Genomic DNA, 12,754 nt, shown 5'->3' on the forward strand with positions numbered 1-12,754 from the left:
CTCTCTTTCAAATAAATAAATAAAATCTTTTAAAAAAGGAAAGAAAGAAAGAGAAAGAAAGAAATAACAGAATTAGAAAAATAATTTTTCAGGTGCCATAAATGATTTATTCAGAAAAACTTCATCAACGAATGCTAAAAACACGAAGTGAGAAAATGCTGGGGAAGAAGATACAAACTATCACCCATCAGACCACTTAATAATTACAAAAAGAAAAAGGCGCCTTTGTAATGAAAAACATCTGGCAAGCACCTGAATCCAGCGGTTAAACCAAATAACACCAAAGAATGGGCCAAACAGGCACTCTGTGAAATAACGGGGTGGTCCGGCATCACCTCTGGAGTGTGTTTGCCCAAAATGTTTCATGTGAATGTGAAAATGAGGAAACAATCAGCGAACTGAGATTGGAGGACAACCCAAGAAATGACTGGCTTGACTCCCCAAAAAGCTAAAAGATGGGGATAAAAAGAAAAGGTCAGGAGGGAGACAGAGACTAGAAACATACAAATTAAATGCAATGAATGATCTTTGACGAGATTCTCCTGAATCTAGTCTAGGGGCAGGGGAGGGGTGGAAGGTGAAGAGACTCAACTGCTTCTAAAGCCATTACTGAAATAAGGGAAGTCTGAATACAGACAGTATATTATATATTTGACAATATTATTAAAGCAAGGTTAAAATGTATTACTCTTAATGATTCTGTAGCTGTCCAGAAAGCCCTTGTTTCTCTGCCATACACACTGAAGTATTTAAAGATGCAAATAAAGGCACCTGGCGGGCGGGCATAGTCAGTAGAGCATGCAGACTCTTGATCTCGGCGTTGTGAGTTCGAGCCCCACGCTGGGTATGGAGAGTACTTAAAAATAAAATCTCTAGGGCGCCTGGGTGGCTCAGTGGGTTAAGCCGCTGCCTTCGGCTCAGGTCATGATCTCAGGGTCCTGGGATCGAGTCCCGCGTCGGGCTCTCTGCTTGGCGGGGAGCCTGCTTCCCGCTCTCTCTCTCTCTTTGCTAGTCTCTCTGCCTACCTGTGATCTCTCTCTGTCAAATGAATAAATAAAATCTTTAAAAAAAAAATAAAATTAAAAAAATAAATAAAATCTCTAAAAAAATTTTTTTAATAAAATAAAATAAAGATAAAAAATAAATATCCTGATTATCTGCAACTTATTTTCAAAAAGCTCAGGGGGAAAAAAGTATATACACAAACATACTCAGAAAGAGCAAATATGACAAAACACTGGCCAGTGAAGAGAATATGCGTGTCCACTATATTCACCTTTCACCTTCTCTGCAGGTCAGGCATTTTTCAAAAAAAAAAAAATTTTTTTTGAGGAAAAATGGGGAAAAAAATCACACCAATTCTCTAGCCCTGGTTCTGCCACTGACAAGCCGTGAGAGCAGCTAACTAACTTAACCTCTGTGCCTCGGCTTACTCATCTGCAAAATGAATATATATAAATATTTATTTCCCAGCTCTGTGGAACTTATTCCCAGGCTGTCAGGAAAATTAAATACAATGATACATGCCGAGTGCGTGGTGCAATGGCCTGGTACATATGTCAAGTCCCCAGTCACGTCTGCTCTCAGCAGCAGAAGCAGCAGCAGATGCTCTCCAACCAAACTCTTACAGCCCAAATATCACACAGCTTTAAGTTAGAAGCCTGTGCTGAGGTAAATCCTTAGGATTGAAAGATCCATTCCTTGAACTGAAACACAAGGGCACCTGGGTGGCTCAGTTGGTTAAGCGTCTACCTTCAGCTCAGGTCATGATCCTGGGGTCCTGGGATCCAGCCCCGCATCGGGCTCTCTGCTCAGCAAGAAGTCTGCTTCTCCCTCTCCCCCACCCCCCTGCTCCTGCTCTCACGCGCATGCGCTCTCTCAAATAAATAAGTAAAATCTTAAAAAAGAAGAACACAAGTAAAAGCTAAGGACAGGGGCTCCTCAAAAAAACTAACCTAACCCAAAAAGATATTTCCCAAGTCCAAAAGGGGATCCTAAATAAACCGACCAGTTTGTCCAACCCTCTATTGTGGGACATTGAGTTGTTTTTAGTTTGCTTTAAAGTTTTTTGAACAGTATGACCGGCATCCTGTTACATGTCTCTATGAGCAAATGTGACAGACTCTTTCTAGAAACTAACTTTCTCTTATGTACTTATTCCCTTTCCTCTAGATTATTCGAGGAGCTATAACTCGACTGCTTTATGAATCTTTTATTATTTTTTTTAATTAAGAAGTAAGTAAATTATGTTGGCCATTAAAAGGAAGAATTAGATCAGCAGAGAACTCAAAAACTTTAAAAAGGAAGTTGCAGAATAGCAGATATATTATAAGACCATGGATATGAATTCTAAAAACACACAAACCAACTTTATATTGTTCACAATAGCACCAAGACAGTACAAGTATAAAAACACATTCAGGAAGGATATATGCCAACCTCTCGATGGTGGTTTCCTCTGGGGAAAGAGGGAGGAGAAGGGGACTGGGCAGGGGAACAAAAGGGACCACAACTTCCTCAGTGATGTTAATTACTTGAAAAAGAAAACTGATCTGAAGTAACTCTTAGAAAGCAATTTTCCCAAAAAGAAATCAACAGAAAGAAAAAGGAAAAATGCAGGCCACCAGGTTCAGGATGACGAGAACCAGGATGGAGCCCTGTGTGGCTTAAGGACCTGCAACACTCTGTCCACCTCACCCTCAGGGGTTTCCTCAAGGGAGAAGAAATGCCCATGATGACACCCCTTGTGCCGCATTCCCACATCCCCACTCTCAGGAGGCCACGCCTGAGCCTTGCAAGCGGGCTTGAGTCGCATCTGACACGCAGACCAGGCCTCGCCACAGGCCCGCAGGCAGACCTACTCTCCATGAGGGTAGCAAGTTGTCCTGGAGGGGTTTCAACATTTCCCACCTGAAAAGCCCTTGCAGTGTTCTCTTTTTCTTCCAACTTACCTGACGGAAAGGGTGAAGTCTCCAGGGTTGCTTTTACTGGGCCTCGCCAAAAAACTGCCATCCACGCCTCTTGTCAACAGCAGGTTTTCGGCCTCCACGCCAGTGATGTTTGGGTGAAACCATCTTGAGTGAGAGAAAAATAGAGCAATGAAAACCACAATTCTCCAGAAATTCTCCAGAAAGCAGTACTTTCCACACCATGACAGCTAAAATGCCCATGAGTAGAGTAGCTAATAAAAGTATAAAATAGGACCTTCCCTTCCTCTTACCCCTCTTCTCTTTAATCACCGCCCCCCCTTCTTGACTTCCTCTTGGAAGGATCCTGGGATCCTGCTAGCGTAGTCAGTAGGGCCAGGGGCATGGTCAGTGGGACTGGGGATGGGGGTATGAAGCCGAGCCCAAAGCCCTGAAAGATAGTCCATATGGTCAGGAGATTGAACACATGGAGTAGAATTACACAAGTAAAGAAAGAAACTAGTGAATAAACAAACGTATTAAGGATAATGAGAGCCAGGTTTCTCACTATTAGAGAGGGGATACAAATATGGAAAGGGGAAAACCAGAATAAAGCAGATTAGAATTGGAGGCAATATAGGGCACCTGGGTGGACTCAGTGGGTTAAGCCTCTGCCTTTGGCTCAGGTCATGATCTCAGGGTCCTGGGATCGAATCCCGCATCGGGCTCTCTGCTCGGCAGGGAGCCTGCTTCCTCCTCTCTCTCTCTCTCTGCCTGCCTACTTGTGATCTCTGTCTGTCAAATAAATAAATAAAATCTTAAAAAAAAAATTGGAGGCAATATAAACTCTGCTTTTTAATACACATATAGAGATGGCTGCAGAAATTCAGATGTATGGTTCTGTGTACGTCCCTGTGCTTTTGTGCATGCAGATGCATACGTATCTTCATAGTTCTCTCTTCCAAAAGGGCTTGGAAGCAATGATACCCGGAAGCCATCAGCATAACCAGCCCCGTTATCATGATTTCTAAATACCATTCTCCAACAAAAGGAACTGGGTTCCTTGGAGAAAGGACTAATTCCAGGTCTGGGGCACTAAAAAGGTAAGATGAGCTTGGAGTACCTTACCATGCCACAGTGCCCTGCTCAGTGGGGAGCCTGCTTCTCGCTCCCCACCCTGCCTCTCCCCCTCCTAGAGCTCTGGCTCTCTCTCAAATAAACAAATAAAATCTTAAACAAAAAAAGGGACAAAGGGAAAGCTCTTTGCAATAGAATCACAAAGAATAATATATAAGCAGTATAGAATATATAATATTTTACATATATGTAATATATAAGCAGTATAGAAGGTATACGAGGATTAGAAAATCACCATTTGGTAACCAGTACATGAATGACTCAGGCAAGGATCATCAGAGGACACTAAAACTGGTGGGTGAACATTTCAGGAAGGATGATATTTACAACAACTCAAAGAACCTCCCTACAAAATGCTTATTAATTAACAAATAACGAATATTCATCAACCTCACAGTAGAGAACTTGACAGACTCTATCTTAACCAGTTGATGAAAGTTAACGCCACCGGTTATGGATTAAACTGGCATCACAACACGCACTGAGAACACGTGCCATTTCTGTGCTATTCCTGCCAAAAAAGCATTACCTAATCGAATTCGGAGGAACATCGGACAAACCCCAAGTGCGTGACATTCTACAAACTCACTGGCACGTACTCCTCAAAAATGTCAAAACTGTGAAGGGGGAGGGGACAGCCAAGAAAGAACTTTCCAGATTACAGGCCAGAAAAAGGACACAAGAATACACTGCATGGTTCTTTCTGGGCGTTATCACTGACCAGGGGGAGGCAGAAATTTGATAATAATACTATTATAATGTAAATTTCCTGATTTTGACAAGCATACTGTTAACTATGTCTGTGTCTCTGTTTTTAGGAAATACACACTGAAGTATTTTAGAGTAACAAGACATCATATCTGGTACTTACTCTCAAATGGTTCAGACTGAAGTTATACATACAGTGTGTGTATACACATGGGGGGGGCAAATGTGTACAATGTTAGCTGCTAAATCTGAGTTAAAAATACACCGAAGTTGTATTATTCTTATAACATTTGTATAAATTTGAAATTATTTCAGAATAAAAAGTTTTTAAAAACACACAAGTAGGGACACCTGGGTGGCTCAGTGAGTTAAAGCCGCTGCCTTTGGCTCAGGTCATGATCCCAGAACCACGGTTCTGAGATCAAGCCCGCATCAGGCTCTCTGCTCAGTAGGGAGCCTGCTTCCCCCCTTCTCTCTCTCTGCTTCCCTCTCTGCCTGCTTGTGATCTCTGTCAAATAAATAAATAAAATCTTAAAAAAAAAAAAAAAAAAACAGGGCGCCTGGGTGGCTGGGTCAGTTGAGCCGCTGCCTTCGGCTCAGGTCATGGTCCCGGGGTCCTAGGATCGAGTTTCGCATCGGGCTCTCTTCTCGGCGGGGAGCCTGCTTCTCCCCCTCTCTCTGCCTGCCTCTCTGCCTACTTGTGATCTCTGTCTGTCAAATAAATAAATAAATCTTTAAAAAAAACACACACACAAATAATGAAGTCCACCATGAATGCCATCCACTTCAAGAGAATTCCTCTCTAGTTCCCAGCAAGATTTCCTTCATGGATTCCAAAAGTCACCAAGATTTGTGGTATAAACAGTAATTTCTGAAGTCAAATTATCTGACCTTTATAGGCTAATTCAATACTCCAGGGAACGTACATCATTATTAAACGTAGAGTCCTGGCACTGATAATCAAATGAACTTTCAAGAGACTTCTCTACAAATATTGGCCCAATTACAGTGTGTTCGGACAGTGAAAGAGAGAGAAGGCAAGAGGAAGAGCTGTCATAAATCATTCATTAAGGGCACGGAGAGCTCTGCAGTCTTGTAATTAGGGCTCCACTCACCCAGACCCAGGCGCACATCTGAGCTCTACCGCTTACTAGCTCATGACCCAGGCAAGTTCCTTCCTCCTCAGACTCAGCATCCTCAAAAAGGCAAGGATTGATCATTTTTTCCTGCAATGATAATTCTTATGTTCCATTTAAGAATAAAATGAGAGGGGCGCCTGGGTGGCTCAGTGGGTTAAAGCATCTGCCTTCAGCTCAGGTCATGGTCCCAGGGTGCTGGGATCGAGCACCGCGTCAGGCTCTCTGCTCAGTGGGAAGCCTGTTTCCTCCTCTCTCACTGCCTGCCTCTGCCTACTTGTGATCTCTGTCTGTCAAATAAATAAATAAAATCTTTAAAAAAAAAAAAAAAGAACACCCCTTCAAGATTATTAAAAAAAAAAAAAAAGAATAAACTGAGAATCCATACAATATGATATCATTCAGCCATTATAAGTAACAAATTACTGGGAACACCTGGATGGCTCAGTTGGTTGAGCAATAGACTCTTGGTTTGGGATCGGGTCAGGATATTGGGGTCGTGGGATTGAGCCCCACATTGGGCTCCATACTCAACGCAGTGTCTGCTTGAGCGATTCTCTCTCTCCCTCTCCTTCTGCCCCTCCCCTTGCTTGTGTTTTTTTCTCTCTCAAATAAATAAATAAGCAAATCGTAAAAAAAAAAAAAAGTAATGAAGTACTGATAAATGCTACAATTTGAATAAACCTCAGAAATATTAAGCTAAAGGAAAGAAACCAGACACAAGAGGCCACATGTTCTATGATTCCATTGATGTGAAGTCCAGAATAAGCAAATTCATAGACAGAAAGTAGATCAGTGCTTGCTTTGAGAAGGTGGATACCTAATAGGTACAGGGTTTCTTTTGGAGGTGATGGGAATGTCCTAAGATTTTAGTGCAGTATGTAAATATACTAAAAGCCACTGGGCTGTGTCCTTTAAATACATATGGTATGTGAATGACATCTCATTAAAGCTATTCAAAAAAAAAAAAAAAAAAGAATAGGGGCTGGGCAAAAAATAAAATAAATAAAAAATGAAAATAAAAAAGAATAAACTGGGATAATAAAAAACGGGGCTTACTAAATTCACTCATGCCACAAACAGTGGATACCCAACACAGGCTATGAGGACCACATGCCAGTTATCAGAATAACCCTGCCCTCAAGAGGGTTTCTTTGCAATGGAGGGATTTAAAAAAAAAAAAAAGTAACTAAACAAAATGTCATGTGGTTATAACTGCTACAAGAGAAATAAAGTAATGAGGCACCTTGGTGTCTCAGTCAGTTGAGCACCCAACCCTTGACTCTTGGATTCAGCTCAGGTCATGATCTCAGAGTCGTTAAGATCAAGACCAGAAACTAAGCTCCCTGCTCAGCGGGGAATCTGCTGGAGATTCTTTCTCCCTCTCTCTACCCCTCTGCTCCTCTCCCAACTCATGTACACTCACTAACAAATTAATAAATTAAACCATTAAAAAAAAAAAAAAGTGTGGCACCTAGGTGGCTCAGTCACTTGGGCATCTGCCTTCATCTTGAGTTGTGATCCCGGAGTCCTGGGATCAAGCCCATATCAAGCTCTGTATTTGGCAGGGAATCTGCTTCTCCCTCTCCCGCTGCCCCCTCCCCTGCTCATTCTCTCTCTAACACACACTCTCTCTGTCAAATAAAATAAATAAAATCTTTTTTAAAAATTTAGGGGTGCCTGGGTGGCTCAGTGGGTTAAAGCCTCTGCCTTCAGCTCGGGTCATGATCCCAGGGTCCTGGGATTGAGCCCCGCATCGGGCTCTCTGCTCAGCAGAGAGCCTGCTTCCTCCTCTCTCTCTGCCTGTCTCTCTGCCTACTTGTGATCTCTCTCTCTCTCTGTCAAATAAATAAATAAAATCTTTTTTTTTTAAATTTTTTTAAGAAAGAGGAAGAAAGCAGCGAGAAGGGATGCTTATACAGGCTACAGCGGAGGTGGGGCTCAGTGATAAGGTAACATCTGACAAGACCTCAAAGAAGCAAGGCAGCAGCATGCCTGTCTACAGAAGAGGGACATACCAGGCAATGGGCAGACAGTATATGACACGCAAAATGGGCAAGGGACAGACAGGCAGAGGAGGCCAGTGAGGTAATGAAAAGCCAGAAGATATAGGGCCTTGGAGGCACTATAAAAACTTCAACCTTTATTTTTTGTGAAATGGTTAAGGACTGGAAGGTTTAGGCAGAGGAGCAACATGATCTGACTTACATTTTTAAATCACCTTTCAAACTACTGCACAGGGAAAACACACAGGTTAGTTAAGAAAGCCACTGTGATAAACAATCCAGACAGGAAATGATGGTAAAAGGACCAAGGTGGCAGCAGTGGGAGGAGTGATAAAAGTCCAACTAGGATTATCTTCAGGGTAGACAAGAGGATTTCCTGAAGGATTATACATGGAACGGGAAAGAAAAAAGTAAGAAGACTCCTAGGTTTGGAGTCTAGTCAACTAAAAGGTTGGAAACATGAAAGGGGGGCACCTGAGTGGCTCAGCGGGTTAAGTCTCTGCCTTCAGCTCAGGTCATGATCTCAGGGTCCATGGGATCGAGCCCCATATCGGGCTCTCCGCTCGGCAGGGAGCCTGCTTCCCTCTCTCTCTCTGCCTGCCTCTCTGCCTACTTGCCATCTCTTGTCTGTCAGATAAATAAATTAAATCTTAAAAAAAAAAAAAAAAAGCTCTAGCAGATTAAAAAAAAAAAAAACATGGGAAGGATAGGAAGAGCAAAATCAAGGGCTTGATGTGGTATGTATTAAGTTCAAGATGCTTAGTTGTCCAAGTGTTGGTGCACGCTAAGCACTAAATGTTAGATATTATTATTGACAATCATAACAATAAATGTAAGGTTGTTCTGACAAGGAATAATCTATCAACATTCCTGCTGTTTACATTAACTGAAATTCATCTTATTTTTACTTTTTCCTATACCATCTCACTAGTGTTTTAGGGGGAATCTAAACATCATTCTGACTGGCCTTGAGAAAATTGCATGGACTACAGCTAGCCAGCGCTCGCTCACATCCCAGCTCTGTGAACTTGAGCTAGTGATTTCACTTTCCTATTAACTCATCCAGAAAATGGACATAGTAATACATGTGTGCAAACATACCACTGCCTCCACGAACACACACACGTGGAATCCTCCTGATCTACACCCCAATATTTTTCATTTACAACTTGAAGATCCTTCTGTGGCAGTACATTCTTTTTAATGGCTACACAATATTCCATCGTATGAATATACTCGCAAGAATTTAATCCCCATTATAGGACATTTATAGTTTGCCTAGTTTTGTTATTGCAAATAATGCAGCAGAGGGGCACAGCAGAGTGGCTCAGTCGGTTAAGCGTCCAACTCTTGGTTTTGGCTCAGGTCATGATCTCAGGGTTGTAAGACTGCGCCTCACACTGGGCTCTGCGATCAGTGGGGAGTGGGGGCTTGGATTCCTACCCTCTGCCTCTCCCCCAGTGCGTTCGCTTTCTCTAAAATAAATCTTTAAAAAAAAAAAAAAAAAAGACAAGGGGAACAGGTGCTGGACCCAAGCAGAGCTGGAGCAGGAGGCACAGGTTGGCTTGGCAAGCAGAAACCATGTCACTGTTCGGGAAACTGTTTGGAGCAGGAGGGAGTAAGACCAGCAAGGGCACCCTGACCCCTCCGGATGCCATCCAGTGGCTGTGGGACATGATCGAGATGCAAAGTAAGAAGCAGGAATTCCTGGAGATGAAGCTGGAGCAGGAGCTGACCGCCACCAAGAAGCCCGGCACAGAAAGAAGCCCGTGGGGCCTCCAGGCACCGAAGCACAGGAAGAGGTACAGAAAGCAGCTGGCGCAGATCGATGGCACACTATCCACCACCGAGTTTCAGCGGGAGGCCCTGGAGAACTCCAGAACCAACACAGAGGTGCTCAAGAACATGGGCTCTGCTGCTAAGGCCACGAAGGCTGCCCACGACAACACAGCCATCGACAAAGTTGATGAGTTAAAGCAGGACACTGCTGACCAGCAAGAACTTGCACGGGAGCTTTCAACAGCTATTTCAAAACCTGTAGGATATGGAGAAGGGTTTGATGAGGATGAGCTCATGGCAGAATTAGAAGAATTAGAACAGGAAGAACTAGACAAGAATTTGCTGGAAGTCAGCGGACCTGCAACAGTCCCTCTACCAAATGTTCCCTCTATAACCTTACCATCAAAACCCAGCAAGAAGGAAGAGAAAGAGGATGACATGAAGGAATTGGAGAACTGGGTTGGATCCATTTAACTGGTCCAGTGTAGTCCAGACAGACTCTGGTGGGCTGTGCAGTGGACAGGTGCGTGGGGGCGGGAAGCGGGGGAGGACAAGTGCAGGCAGGCAGGTTCCATCACTCCTGAAACTCCCTCCAAAGCAGTAGGGCTGCTTCACTGCTCACTCTCCACATAGCACGCTCTGCACCCAGCAGGAAGGGGAAGAGGGGCAGGGGCAGGGGCGGGGGGGGGGGGGGGGGGGGGGGGAGGTGCTGCTGTTTATTATGTTGAATTTCTGCAAAATAAACTGTATTTGCAAATCAAAAAAAAAATCAATACAGCAGAATACATCCTTTACAATCATTATTATACACTTTTTCAGGTATATCCATAAATTAGATTTTCAGAAAATTGCTTTGGCTAGAGTTTGCCTTTCACTTTGACAAATCTCCCCAGCTGTACTCAAAAGAAGGTACCAGTTTCGACTCCCCTAAATTGAGTGTGAAAGCCCCTGTTATCTCTCACTTTTGCCAATACTGCATATATTACCAAATTTTTTCATCTTGGTCGATCTGATTCATGGAAAAATGTATCATTCTAGTTTGCATTTCTGTGTGACATTAAGCACTTTTTTAGGTTTTCAGAGCCCCTTTTTCTTCCTTTTCTGTGAGTTGTCAGTTTCCCATTGTTCGCTTTCTCTTGCATTTTTTTCCTTCTTACTGATTTATAGAAGCCCTTGATATACCAGAAAATGATTCTTTATTATATGCGTGGCAAATATTCATCTTAGCTTTTTGCACTTTTCACTGTTTGTGGTATTCTTTTTCCACAGAAATTCACCTTGGCATGGTTAAATTTATTGGGTTTTTTCCTTTATGATTTTGGGGTTTCTCACTATGCTTAGAAAAACTTAATTCATAGCACTGTTGTGAGACACAAATAAGTTAATACACATAAAATGCTTAGCACAGAACCAGCCCTTAAGAGTTTCACCTTTGGAACTAAGAATTTAGTTTTTAGGCAGAATAAAATACTTACAATAAAGGCACAGATTTTCACAGGGCCCTGCAAGGTGTGGCCCCAACCTGATTCTCTCTCTCCCTCTCTCTCTCTTTTTTTTTTTTTTTTTTAAAGATTTATTTATTTGACAGAGAGAAATCACAAGTAGACAGAGAGGCAGCCAGAGAGAGAGAGAGAAGCAAGCTCCCTGCTGAGCAGAGAGCTCGATGCGGGACCCGATCCCAGGACCCTGAGATCATGACCTGAGCCGAAGGCAGCGGCTTAATCCACTGAGCCACCCAGGCGCCCCACCTCTCTCTCTTTTTTGTTTAAGATTTATTTATTGATGAGAGAGAGAGAAAGAGATTGAGCATGAGAGGGGAGGGGAGAGTGAGAAGGAGAGAGAACCTTAAGCAGACTCCCTACTGAGCACATAGCCAAAACCCCAAGATCATGATCTCAACCAAAAGCAAGAGTCAGATGCTTAACGGACTGAGCCACCCAACTGCCCTCCAACCTGACTCTCTTATTCTGGTGACTTCTCTGTTTTCTTCAAATATGCCCTGTGTGGCCTTGGCACGTGCTTTTCTTCAGACACTCCCATCTCACCTTTCCACAGCAGCCCCCTGAGCATCCCCTGGGTGATATCAACATGAAATCTTATCACACATTCCTCCAAATACCAGGTTAAAGACTGGACTGGCAGCTCCCAAGAGAGAGAACCTGTCTGCTACTGTACCAATGTGTACCTCCAGTTCCACACAAAGGAGCTAACACATGATTCTTTAAATATTTGTGATTAGAAAGGAAGGACAAAAGCAGCTGTCGTGGGACAGCGGGGACGCCTGTCAGGGCTCTTCCACATCCATAGTTCCCCAATGATATAGGTCATAGGTGGTGTCACAAGAGGTTGTCAGAAGAGAAGCGTCAGCTGGCAAAGGCTCTCTTCACCTGCCCCACTAGCTCTTCAAAAAAAAAAAATTATTTCTAGTACATAATTTTTATCCAATTTGCAGTGCTAAGGTAGTTATCTTCCCTTATCTGTATGGTTACAATTTTAATTTTTTTCCAAAGCAGAGGCACTTGGGTAGCTCAGTTGGTTGAGTGTCTGCCTTCAGCTCAGGTCATGATCTCAGGGTCCTGGGATCTGAGCCCTTAGTCAGGGTCTCTGCTCAGCAGAGAGTCTGCTCCTCCCTCTCCTTCTGGCCCTCCCCTCTCTCCTGTGTGTGTGTGTGTGTGTGTGTGTGTGTGTGCACGTTCTCTCTAAAATAAATAAATAACATCTTTAAAAAAAAAAAAAGAATTTTCTTATGCACAGGTCCAGGACACCTTGTGCATAAGGCAAAAATGTGTCCCAAAGCCTCCCAAAGCATTTGAAAAACCCTAAATTTGATATCTTAACTATAGCAGGAGGGAAAGAACTCTTGGTCTGCTTCTCCATGTCTCTGTTACCACTCTTGCACCTTTACAGTACTTCACCCAGTTTTGTCGTGTGCCTCTCATCTGTAAATGTACAGGTGTTCATAACCATGGTAACAAATCCATATTAAAAAATAAATGAGATGCTTGGGTGGCTCAGTCGGTTAAGCACTTGACTCCGGATTGCATCTCAGGTCATGATCTCAGGGTCGTGAAATCCAGCCCCA

General features: G+C 43.1%; 1 protein-coding gene and 1 pseudogene across 2 annotated transcripts in view; one reads left to right on the forward strand and one right to left on the reverse strand.

The window, feature by feature from the left end:
• PTPN11 (protein tyrosine phosphatase non-receptor type 11) overlaps positions 1-12,754 on the reverse strand; it is an 85,751-nt gene that overhangs the window by 59,932 nt on the left and 13,065 nt on the right. Inside the window, exon 2 of the mRNA XM_082698431.1 lies at positions 2,952-3,074. Coding sequence (XP_082554557.1) covers positions 2,952-3,074 — 123 coding nt within the window. The remainder of the gene's footprint in view (positions 1-2,951; positions 3,075-12,754) is intronic.
• LOC309848422 (charged multivesicular body protein 4b pseudogene) lies at positions 9,442-10,146 on the forward strand (annotated as a pseudogene). The gene has a single exon. The product of its transcript is annotated as a charged multivesicular body protein 4b pseudogene (transcript).

The sequence above is a fragment of the Mustela nivalis genome (genome assembly GCF_964662115.1).
Source record: "Mustela nivalis genome assembly, chromosome: 14".
Taxonomy (NCBI): domain Eukaryota; kingdom Metazoa; phylum Chordata; class Mammalia; order Carnivora; family Mustelidae; genus Mustela; species Mustela nivalis.